Source organism: Montipora capricornis, chromosome 11 (assembly GCF_036669925.1).
Source record: "Montipora capricornis isolate CH-2021 chromosome 11, ASM3666992v2, whole genome shotgun sequence".
NCBI classification, from domain to species: domain Eukaryota; kingdom Metazoa; phylum Cnidaria; class Anthozoa; order Scleractinia; family Acroporidae; genus Montipora; species Montipora capricornis.
Genome location: NC_090893.1, coordinates 35,121,214 through 35,133,713, shown reverse-complemented (window position 1 = coordinate 35,133,713; position 12,500 = coordinate 35,121,214). Strand labels below are relative to the sequence as shown.

The window sequence follows — 12,500 nt, the reverse complement described above, 5'->3', positions numbered from 1 at the left end:
CTGCTCATGTGAAATGATTCATTCAGAATTGCAGGAGAAGAAAAGAGAAAATGGAAATGAAGATTGGCCCGTTGGAGGTTCAAGAAGTTAAGAAAGCAAAATTGATGTGGATCAAGTCAGCTCAAAGGGAAGCATTTCCAGCTGACATCTGTAACCTAAGTGATGGTAAACCTGTTGGAATGAAAAGTTGATTATTCGAGTTGGCGGGAGAATCGACCATGCAGCAGTATGTTATGATGTCAAGCACCCAATGATTATTCCTCAAGATCATCAGCTGTATCGTCTTGTGATCATGGATTGCCACAAGAAGCTTGACCATGAAGGCACAGAGCACGTTTGGAATGAGCTCAGATTGTTGTATTGGATGCCCCATTCTAGGTCTACTGTGAGAAAGGTCCTTAACGACTGCTCATTATCTAAGAGAAGAATCAAGCCACAACCTCCTGTGATGGCAAGCCTCCCGAAAGACTGGGTGCAAGTGGCTGCACCCTTTTCAAAGTTGGTGTGGCCAATTTTGGGCCAATTATGGTCAAGCACTTGCGTAAGCAAGAAAAACGCTATGGATGTCTTTTTACCTTTTTAGTTACCAGAGCTGTTTACGTTGAGGTGGCTGGAAACTGATTCATTTATCAATGCACTGAGAAGATTCATAGCAAGACGTGGGCCACCATCAGACATCTATTCTGACAATGGTACTAACTTTGTCGGAGCTGATCGAGAACTCAAGCAAAGTCTAGAAGAGTGGAACCAGTCCCAGATTTCAGATTACCTGTCTCAGAAGGATAATCAGTGGCACTTTAATCCTCCTGCTTCCCCCCACTTTGGTGGGATTTGGGAACGTTTGGTTCAGTCATGCAAGAAAGCCCTCAAAGTGGTACTTCATGGTCAAGTAATTACAGATGAAGTTTTGGAAAATGCATTTGCTGAAACGGAAGCTCTGGTAAACAGTAGACCTCTTACTGAAGTAAGCAGTGATGACAGTGGTTTGGAAGCAATTACTCCGAATCATTTCCTTATTTCTCGTGCTAATCCAGTGCTGCCCTGTGGTGTATTTTCTGACAAGGAAATATCAAGCAAGAAACCTTGGAGACAAGCACAAGTTGTTGTTGATCAGGTTTGGAGCCGATGGCTGAAAGAGTATTTGCCTGCTCTAATTGAGAGGAAAAAGTGGAATTTGCCATCGCATAATCTCAGTGTTGGTGATTTGGTCTTGGTCGTGGACGAAGAAACCCAAAGAGGAGATTGGCCCCTTGCTCGTGTCACAAGGATCTTCCCTGGGAAAGATGACACAATCCGCATTTGTGAAGTGAAGACAAAGTATGGTCTGTATAAGAAACCTGTCGCGAAACTGGCATTGTTGGAGGAGTGTCCACCATAACGGATTACGTGAACAATGGCGGGAGAATGTCGCAATTATAAATACATTGGTCAAGTTCAAATAACATTTAGTTCAGTTTGCATGATTTGAGTATCTGGAATTGTGGTCATGTGTTAATGACATGAATCAAGACCTCATGTTTTTTTGTGTTGTTTTTTGGTTTAGTCGCCATTTTTGATGTAAAAGTTTTGGCAGAAATACAGTTCTCTTATTTTGTAGCTGTTTGGTCAGTGTGGTGATCGCTATAAGGTGACATAGTTATTTAAGAAAAGAAAAAAAATCATCTAAATGTCACAGATGTTACGTAATGTCTGTGACATTAAATCATATTGTGGCTGCCATTTCTAGAAATTATTTTGGACAAAGTTGACATGAGGAATGTATTGACTCCACTGCGAGGTTTTTTCTAATAAGAGTGTTTGGAGTCATTTACATTTTCCAAGGTTCATTTTATCCAGTCAAAATTGAGCATTATGCATAATAGTAGTAGTAGTAGTAGTAGTAGTAGTAGTAGTAGTAGTAGTAGTAGTAGTAGTAGTAGTAGTAGTAGTAGTAGTAGGTCCTTCTTTTGATGGCTTCCTTGGTGATCTTCTCTTCACCTTCTTTCAGTTGCTTATGGAGGAGGCAGCGCCAGCTGCTGCAATGTCTTCCCAGCTCTCGGGGTCTTTCATATACTTGCTAACAAAAAGAAACCCTAGAATTTGAGGACCCCCCTGAGCACACCAGTGTTGCCATCAAAGTGGAAATTTATTTTCTGAGCACTACAACATGTCCACTTTGTAGTCTAATACATCTTTTGAAAAATCTTGTTTGTAACACCACATGTGTTGAATTGCCCTTCTACACCGCATTCCAGTAGGGCATGGTGTATTATCAGGGGCACCATTTGGCGTTGTTAAGGCAATCAAGTAGTTTACTGAAGGACAGAGATTTTCGTTTATCACGCTAGGATAGTTTGAAACCCAATCTTCACTTACAGCACTTACCACTTGACTTGATGTTAATGAATTGTCATCACTTTTATCACTACCGTTTTCCTCATTGTTTCTTTCTTTTTTCGTCATCCAGCGGTTTTGAGCACTTATTGCTCAAAAGAATAGGGCTCTTTTTTTATTCCTGTAAAAAAAAAAGGACTAGTAAGACTCTCAAGCAAACTTGCGTTCTTTGTAAAAGCAAACAAAAATCAAGCAAGTTACTGATTCTTACCGCAAATTGCTTTGTCACAAGTATCCTTGGTTTTACATATTATTCCAAGCAGCTTAAAATGCCTACTTCGTCACACACACTGTGCCTTCACAATACTACATTTTCCATGATTATTGGACTTACATAACACAAGGCCACACTCTTGATCGCTTGACTGTTAAGTTGGCGACAAGGATATCTGGTCTTGCTCATGTTGTGACTGATCATTTTTTGCTCTCGAGGCCTCTGAATTTATATGAAAATTGACTTGCGAAATCTCGAGAAAGTATTCTCCATACGTAAATCAGAAAGCAGTTCTTATGAATTGGTGCGAAAAGTGTTCATTGTTCTCCTCGATTGGAGGAAATGGTGTAACAGGTGTGGCGTTTGTATATTGCATTCCATTGCACATTGCTTGCGCTGTATTCTGTTTGAAAGCACTTGATAATCTAATCTTGTAATCTTAAGGTCAAGATAGTTCAAAATTATTTCACACGAGAACTTGATCGCTTGGTGTGGACTGTTCTTGGTTCGTTACAAAATATAGTGTCACCTGTGTTGTCAAAGACTGAAAGTTCAGAAAGCTAAAATCTGATTGGGACAAACAGAACAAGGTTGAATAGGAAAATTCAAACAACATTGACTTGAAAAAATGCATATGTGACCATCCAGATGAAAAGGATGCTTAAACCATTTCTTCCCAAACGAGTTTCAAAACAGTGTTTCAAACAAATTTAAACACGTTTCAAACATTTTCAAACATGTTTCAAATGCGTTTCAAACAACAGCGTTTCATCGCCTTTCGAACACAAGTGTCACATTTCCTTGTGTTTGAAACAGAAGAATTAACATGTGCATAATTATAGTATCAGTCGGTTCTTCTGCATGAATTGCCTTAGCAGTCTTTGTAAGTTTTTTCAAATATGAATAAATTTCACTTTTTTCTTCAAAACGTTTCTGAAGCCAAATAATTTCAAGATCTTTTGAATGGAAATGAAGAGTGTCTGTTTCTTCGCTAGGATGCCAGAGGTTTTTTCTCTCTTAGAGCGATGGAATGGCAGCTATATTATGTTAAACCTGGATTGAAACCAGCGAAAAATGCAAGAAAAATATTTTTTCGAAACCGTACCTGCAGAACACGAAAAGCATGGACTGTCAAGAGCTTTTGGTGACGTAGCATGGACGTGTAGCCGCATCGAGCCACTGAAGGAGCAGGAAATATTAAGCCTCGTTTATGCTTAGGTGTGAGTGTCTGACCTGGCTTGAGCCTGCGATCTATTCAACAACCAGTCCCTGGTCAGTGGTCAACTTAAAAAAAAAAAACAGCTGACCTTGATAAGGTCCAGCTTGAGCCCATATGGTCATGTGATACTGGTCAGCGGATGCCTTGTTTTGACAGGTGTCAAGTCACCATTATAAACATTGATGTCCAATATCAAAGATGTACGCTGTAAACTAGATAGAGTGTCAACTCCACTGGAGTATTGCCTCCTCGATGAGCTCTAAACTTGGGCCTGTGGTATGGTTACGTGATACTGGTCACATTGGCATACATGGAGGGGCGGACGTACATACGTACACATGTTCATGACGTCATGGCTATAAAACCAAATTTTCTCTCATCGATGGGTTACCATATTTTCGTAACTATGGTGCTCCACCCGCACCGAAGGCATGCGCGTGCGCACGCGTGCGCACGCGTGCGCACGCGTGCCTTCGGTGCGGGTGGAGCTCCGCTATCAGACGTGGTGGCTAGGAACAACTTCAGTGAGACCACTCATTGAGGGGAAATTGATTTATCTGTAAAAGCCGTGACAACTTTTTAACAGGCCAGAAGGAGGTTCCAATTTACAGTGGCAATCACTATTATTATTATTTGTCTCGAAAGATAAGTACTTTAAATGTAAAAGCAATAGTTTCCACAAAATCTGTGCCATCCGGGCAAAATACAGTTTTCTTAACAGGCGTGAAACAAACAAACAAACAAACAGCAAAAATGCATACATGTCATTTTATAACATAAATTCAATAGCGCTAGCGTGCTTCATATTCTTATTGAGCACGCTAATGAAGACAGCAAACTAACACCTTGACAAAATACTTTTTTAACACGAGTGACTCTTTATACGCATTGGAAAAAGAGTTTACCCTTCAGTTTTTGACCGGTCTGAGATGAGATTTAATCATAATTTAATATTGCTAGAATTTTGATGTAATTAAATTCAATAGTGCGAGCGTGCTTCATATTCTTATTGAGCACGCTAATGACATCAGGAAACTAACAGCTCGTTGATAATGTTATAAAACAATTAGTTCATGGGTCAGCTGTGCGTATGTCGAGATATTGAGCACTTGGGAAGTTTGGAGAGCACTCAAGAGGCTAGAGTTGCACTCGGCTGCGCCCAGTGCAACTCTTATGCCTCTTTCGCGCTCTCCAAACTTCCTGCATGCTCAATATCTCGAAATACACACGCTGACGCATAAACTAATTGTTAATTGGGAAAATGAGAGTTTGGCTACAAAAAAGCTAATCTTCAAGTCAACTCATAGGGTAGAGCTTTATCTATAATGTGTCGCCTAAAGATAAGTTTCTCATAAAGAACTATGGAACTTCAACTTCTCACAAACTGAAAGAGTGTCCGTGAAATCCCCCCAAAGTACAGTTTCTTAACAGGCCGTGAACTTCCGGTTTGAGCAGGCTGTAGATGTACAAATCTTTTCCTAGGACACTGTGAATTTTACGGATTTCACGGGAAGAAACATAAAACAATATTTTTAATATTAACGTAAGATACTTACCGTTTGAAAGAGAAGAACTTCCTTTAAATGAAAATCAACAATTTCCGTGAAATCTGTGATATCCAGCCAAAATACAGTTTTTCTTGACTGGCCATGAACTTCTAGTTTGCAGACCAGGCAGTCGACGGGCAAATCTTTTTCGAGAACACTGTGGAATTTACGGATTTCACAGATTTCCTATTATAGAGAACTGACTAACAGGGGGTAGCATGACGATTCCTTTCGAAAGTGTTTTGATGTGTACTAATTATCGATGTGGACCGAAATAAGAAGGGAACGAAGAAGTGTGGAACATGATCTGTCTACCTACCCAACTACCTGCCTACCTTCTAGAAACGTTTGTAGCACGGTAAGTTGAGTAAGTTCAGGGACTGAACATTGACAACAAAACAAAACAAAAAGCCCTCTACCATGCACAACAAAACACTCTTTCGTTAATTATTATATAATTTGCCAGTTTGCAGATGCCCTAGAAAATGGTGTTCCTCCAGATGACCCATTCATGCTAATTTAATACATGCACTGATTAGCTGTTGTTTCGTTTGTGATACAGACTACCATTATGTATCCAAGCAAGGGTTGCTTTTCAATGGTAACTCGTGTCAATGTTCTTGTTTAAATCTAGTGTATATTGCCCAAGTCTATTAAAAGCAGAGTTTTTAATTTGACTGAAGGGAGTTAATTTTTGCCGCATATTCTTTTGCGGGAGTTTATTCTTTGGGAACTATTTTTTTACGGATCATGGTCAATCCGCAAAATCCACACAAATTAAACCGAAATTTTTTTCATGCTACACGGTAAGCGACAAAAGAAGGACTGGTCACAGTCTAATTTTAAGGTTCTTTGGTGCTATATTGCCACTACAGTTCAACCTTTGTGCATGTACCTTCCTTGATGTCAAGTCTTGTTTTGTTGTCGCTAACAAGAGGTGAGGCCATGGCCACAATTATGGAACCTCACACATTACCTCCAGTGTTCTTACAGTACTAACGTCTTACAGTCATCAAAATTTATACTATTTACTGTGACCATGCTCATGCAATCCTTTTGCAGACAAAATATCATAGGTAATCTTGGGTGACTGTCAAAGCCTTGGTGACATCCCAATGTTACAGACTGAGACACAATTTACATAATTTTTTGTGAAAAACTGTCCTGTCCCAAATTCTGTGGGAGGTTTGACAAAAGACAATTATTTCTTTATAATTATATCATAAGAAAGATAGGTGTCATTTGTCACGACAACATTTGCAATTTTGGACAAATGCTTGTGTTTGGTAGACCTACATGCATTTTAACTTGTGTAAATTGGGATGGAGACAAACAGCTTCAAGTCAACTAAAATTACTACATGTACCTGTACATGTATTTTTATTTCTTGGTCAAATCATTTAAAACATGACAACAATACAAAGACCATGGAAGACACAGTCTAATAGTACCAGAGGTATTAAAACCAGTACCCGAAGACAATGTGGGTGTTGCACATATACATGTAATATACCCATAAGCCAGATGACTTGGTTTAAAAATTTAGTTAGAACTTACCATGAAGCTGAATAACTATCAAGTCATACGGGGAAGCTTCAAGGATCTCAATTTCTTCAAGATTCACTGGGCTCATTGAGTGACTAAACCAGCGGTGCTCATAAAGTGTTCCATCTTTTTCTGCAAATATATTTTAAATGCAAACAAATCATCAACTGTTAAACGACTAGTAAAATTCAATTTATTGTGAATTTTATGTGCATTCCATGATTCATTTGAGGGACTGTAAGACGCTTTTTTCCTTTTTTCCCTTTACTTATTGTAATCAATGGATCATAAACTTCCTCTCTTATTACTATTAACTGGTGCCATTTCAGAGTCCTTCAAGACAATCTGCAATAATTTTGAACACTAAAAACCCACACTTATTTTCAGTTATGTATAACACAAGATTGAAATAACATTTTCCCAAAAATATTTATAATGCACTTGTCACTGGAAACCCAGCCCGATCCAGGGAAACGTGGGAGAGATGAAGTTAGCTGAGCCAAAAAGCCAGCATCTTTACACAAAGCCCTAACAAAAAACCTTTGGATTTTTCCAAGATTGTTCAACGTTTAATAGACAAAGTGAAATACATCTGTGTAAGTACAGGTATAAGTTTCTATTTCTATGACAAACCTCCACACTCTGTGACTATTCATGAGGCTAATATCAATCAGCCAGGTTTAAATTAAGTAAACTACTGATACCTCTCTGGGGAATGCCTATTTTGCTGAAACATATTCGCTTTCAGCTTCAGAAGCTGCCACTTTAAAATGGCTATGTGAAGTTAAGATTTGCAGATCATCGCAGTTATAAACATTACTTGAGCAGTAACTAAAGGAATGCTTGATAGAGCACTGCAATGGTATCACAGAGGTCAGGGTTTGAATCTGTTCAAGCCTGAAGTTTTTAGGCTTTCCTTTAATTTGTTACTGCTTAAGTAACATTTTATAACTGCAATGATCTGCAAATCTTTACTTGATTCTTTCTGCACTTCAAATAAATTACATGGCCTTCCTATAATATAATATATCAACTTTCATCATTGTCCACCATGTGCTTCAGACGAGAGTCCAGTCCCCAAAAAATAATGCACAGAAGTAAACGTTGTACAGTGTACGTGCGTAAATCCCCAGTTCTTCTTAAGTCTCCCCATGGGGGAATTCTCTATTTTCGAATTCCCCATAATATAATACACTTTGTTTGCCCCCCAAATGTTGCATAAACCATTGTTTTCAAATGCTCCCCAAGAGCATTTGAAAACTATAGTTTATGCAAAATTTGGGGGCAAACAAAGTGTATTATGGGGAATTCGAAAATAGAGAATTGGGGGTGGGGGTTTTTGGTGACAAGCACATTGCATTTTTTTTCACATTCACTGAGCAGGCATAGTCAATTAATCTGGTTTTAATAAACTTTCAAATATCAATATAAAAAGTAAATTAAATTAAGAATTAAAATGAAATTTATACAAAGGAATTAAAATTGACAACAAACAAGAAAAGATCAACACAAACACAAAATCTTGCAAAGAGGTAGGAAAATATGGCCAAATATCAGCCAGAATCCTAAAAGGTAATATTGATTTTTATTAAATAAATGTAGCATAGTAGTACAGTATTGTGCAAAAGTAATGAGAGCGTAATTTGACGAAATTCGCGAATTTCGGGGCTTTTCGACGAAAAATGGCCTACTGTTCCTCTGTGCCTACTGTACCTCTGTTCCTCTGTGCCTACTGTTCCTCTGTGCTGTTCCTCTGTGCCCACTGTTCCTCGGTGCCCACTGTGCCTACTGTTCCTCTAGGACCGGTCTTAACTAGTAAGTGACGTCACTGGTGCGTCTTACACCGCACATAAATCAAATTCGTTCTTCCCGAATTTTCCTTTCGAGTTTTCGAGCGCCCTTTTGGTGAAGTTTCTGAGCGTATTTCTGGCCAGCACAACACTAGAATGTATGCGATCGATAGAAAGCAACATCTCAATCCTTTTCCATTCCTTTAGCAGAGCTTTTTCGTAACAAATCATTTATAGCAGTCTTTCCAAAGCGACAAAGTTTACACAAGCAGGACAAATGCTTGACTTCTTTTCGATAATTGTTGATTTCAGTTTACAGTGTCCCCAACTTAGTGCTACAGCGCTAGAATGACTAGACACTTAAAATATTACGAGTTCCTTTCCTTTTCTCTTCGATGAGGCTGTTGTTTTTGACTCATTTAAGCATACAGCTTGAAACTCGGCACATAATTGGTTCATCTTTCATAGCACACCAAATTTAGAAACAACGGGATGTGTTGTCGTGTCAAAAAAAGAAACAACTTGCACGTGTGTGGATTGAAAGTCGAAAGGTATTGAACAGTGCTCTTCCTTAATAGTCCAAAAAATCAAAACAAAAAAGCTGCCAGCACATAAGGTGTTTAAGCAATATATTTAGTCTTTTACCGCATTGAATGGAAATGGGACCATTGATGTTGTTTTTTACTGGGGTGACTTGCCAGCCCCTGCTAAAAAGTAAGTAAGCTTTTGATACGTATAATAATTCATGAACGTGTATCAATTTCCTTGAGAAAACTATATCTCTAAATTGATAGATAGACCCGGGAACAATGTTTACTGTTGTGACGCTACAAGGTAACACACGCCGGCTCGTTAGTTACAGGCTTCGCATTGTTGACAACAGATTGTTCTCACGACCAAAGGAATGAAATTGTTCTGTCGAGTCTTCTCTGCCGAGAAAATGGATAAAAACACATTACAAAGGGCGAATATTGTACAGAAGTGAAACTGACACACTTCTTAACTATCTTCAAAATAGTAATGGCTGAAGTGACCGCAGTTGTTTACAAGCCTAAATGGCCGATTGATGTGCTGGATCTTTGCAAGCCACACTACGAAATTTCGCGTACAACAAGCGAAATTACGCTTTTGGCTGAGAATTTTCGTACTGGTCTCGAAAATGCGGCGAATTTTCTCTCTTTGTTTTAGCGAAATGATGCCGGAAACATCGCGAAACGGCGCTCGAATAGACCATATTCGTATTCCCAGTATTGGACTGGAACTAGCTTGCAATGGAGGCTAATGCAGGGGAATATGGAAAAACGATTTGCATTTGAAAAGATTTCCCCACATTAGCCTCCATTGCAAGCTACATGTAGTTCCAGTCCAATACCGAGAATACGAATATGGTCTAATTTTCGAGCGAAATTTCGTCGAAAGTTCGCAGGGACAAAGAACAAAATTCGCGCATTTCGCTCTCATTACTTTTGCACAATACTGTATTTGGCTCATGACATATATTTAGTCAATAAAAATTACTGAGATGTAGATTGTACTATTGTGTTTCAAGATCAGTGATTCAGTTTTCAATACCTACGGGCCCTGATGCAAATATTAAATATAAATCCTTATTCAGGTCCACAGCCATCATACTGCTAGTTTTCTGCCTGGAAAATCTGAAAAAAATCTGAAAAATTTATGTGGCTCCAATGGGATTCAAACCCATGACCTCTGCAACGCTGGTGCAATGCTTTATAATTACCAACTGAGCTATGATTATGAAGCCACAAAGTTGGGACCAGGTCAATTTCATATAACAATTATCAATAATTATGACAATTAATGTAATCACAGCTGTAATCAATGTAATAATAATAATCATAATCATAACAATAAATGTAATAATTAATGAAAACAATACTGTAAATGGTTTCATGAGTCATGTCATAATTAAGTAAAGTACGATCGTCCGAGTGAGTGTAGTCCTGAAAAGGACTGTTTGAGATGACACTGACTGACGTTTCGACAACCTGAGCGGAAGTCATCTTCAGAGTCAAGTGATTTGTGGAACGCCATTAGATACTATAAGAACTCCAGTCGTAGATGTCATTGGTCAACTTATTTGTGATCTTATTGGTTGACTGTCAGTTAAGCCTATAGATGTAATAGCTAGGCTGGTGATTGGTGTGTTTCAATCCGTCTGTAGGTTTAAGATCTGTATGTGTATCGTAGAATAGGTTGGGCAGCACGGTGACAGAGTAAATCAGTGTGTTGTTTGTCTGTTGATGTCGTAGATGAGTCGTTTGTAGGGTGCGGGTACCAGTCTCTGACCAGGATTGTATACGGTTTCAGTACGGCAGTGCTTTTCCAAGGGTAAAGGGTAAAGAGTAAAGGGTAAATGGCTAGTATTTACCTTACAAAATTTAGCATTTTAATTTCTTTAATTTTTAACAGCCGGACCCGCGAGTTAAGATTTACCACAAACGATATTACCTTGTTGCCCGCATTTCATCTTTGTCTTTCAAGTTCCTTGAAAGTTATAAAAGTCACATGCAGTTTAATTATACCCACTGGGAGGTGACATCAATTTACTTACATTTACTACAACCCAGTAATCGAAACAACAACACAAGTTATGAATTCAAGTATTAAGACAAAGTGGTTTTTGTTTGAGTTAGGCCATGGGCCAGGACCCTGGAAAGAGCCATTTGGTACCAAAACGAGGGACAAATTCTAACACCCATTTTTAACAACATTGATTCCTCGAGTTTATTTTGGTGTATGATAACCATGCCACACGACTACCTTTAGTAGGATTATCACATGATTAAATGACGTCACACGGTTAGGCTGAATAAGCAGAATTCAATTTGGTAAAAAGATGCCTTAAATAACAGTTAAAATGCAAACCTGAAAATGTTGCAGACATTGATTTTTAGTTATTGCAAACTTTAAATGCAGTTTTCAGACCTAACTCCAATAACTTATATATGACTTATAGGTATTACCCCTGAATGGTTTCCATAGCAACACTTGTCAAATTACAAATAGGAACAATAAGATGGAAAATGTGAAAAAAAAGAAAGTGCTCTTGTTAATTGCATGAGTTACTTTCGAACGCTCATTCTAAACAACATGGACTCCTATTACTTACTTTGCTATAATTATGATAACCATGTTAAATGAGAAGCTATACCAGGCTTATCATGTGACCAATTTCACATGACAGACTCGGTTTGGCTGAACAGATAGAACTGGTACAAATGTGACTACTACCGTCACTTGCAAGAAAATGCAAATACAGTCATATTACATACATGTACACTGGTTTTTAGTTATTGAAAATCTCAAACACTTTCAGAGCTTATGTCATGTTAACTTGTAATATGTCACGCATTACTTCAAGCATTAGTGAAGTTGAGGATTTAAAACCTAATGCACAACTTTGGATCAGAGAAGATAGTGATCAGTCAAAATTGATTTTAAAATATTTATGAAAGTCAAGTAGACTACTGCACGACCGATATTCGCGTTGTTTTATCAGTGCTGCACTAATCTCATACCTGCCAACTCTCCCGGTTTTCCCGGGAGTCTCCAAGTTTTTCATCAAATCTCCCGGTCTCCCGGTTAAGCCACCAAATCTCCCGGGAACTACCTACCGTGGCTTTTTTCCATTTTCTTTTTCACTAATTTTGTTATTTTCGCAAATTTCAAAAAAGAAAATAAAGCAAGAAGTGGATTTAGTGCTCTTATTTAGTGCTTTTATTTGATCCAAAAACGTAAATCAGCGGGAGCAATCAAATTTATAAATATTTAACGAGTATCGTAACTGG

The 12,500-nt window shown here is 38.4% G+C and overlaps 1 protein-coding gene and 1 long non-coding RNA gene across 2 annotated transcripts in view; both read right to left on the bottom strand.

Annotated features, from left to right (window-relative positions):
• Positions 1-6,890, bottom strand: part of LOC138023669 (uncharacterized) — a 9,118-nt gene extending 2,228 nt beyond the window's left edge. The window contains exons 1-3 of the long non-coding RNA XR_011126727.1: positions 5,363-6,890; positions 3,693-3,838; positions 1-2,494 (exon numbers count right to left, since the gene is read on the bottom strand). The exon at positions 1-2,494 is cut by the window's left edge and continues 2,228 nt beyond it. This is a non-coding gene — a long non-coding RNA (uncharacterized lncRNA). The remainder of the gene's footprint in view (positions 2,495-3,692; positions 3,839-5,362) is intronic.
• The window catches only part of LOC138023667 (ferric-chelate reductase 1-like), an 82,259-nt gene that overhangs the window by 19,582 nt on the left and 50,177 nt on the right, over positions 1-12,500 (bottom strand). Inside the window, exons 6-7 of the mRNA XM_068870710.1 lie at positions 10,261-10,343; positions 6,911-7,030 (exon numbers count right to left, since the gene is read on the bottom strand). Of these exons, the coding sequence (XP_068726811.1) occupies positions 6,911-7,030; positions 10,261-10,343 (203 nt within the window). The remainder of the gene's footprint in view (positions 1-6,910; positions 7,031-10,260; positions 10,344-12,500) is intronic.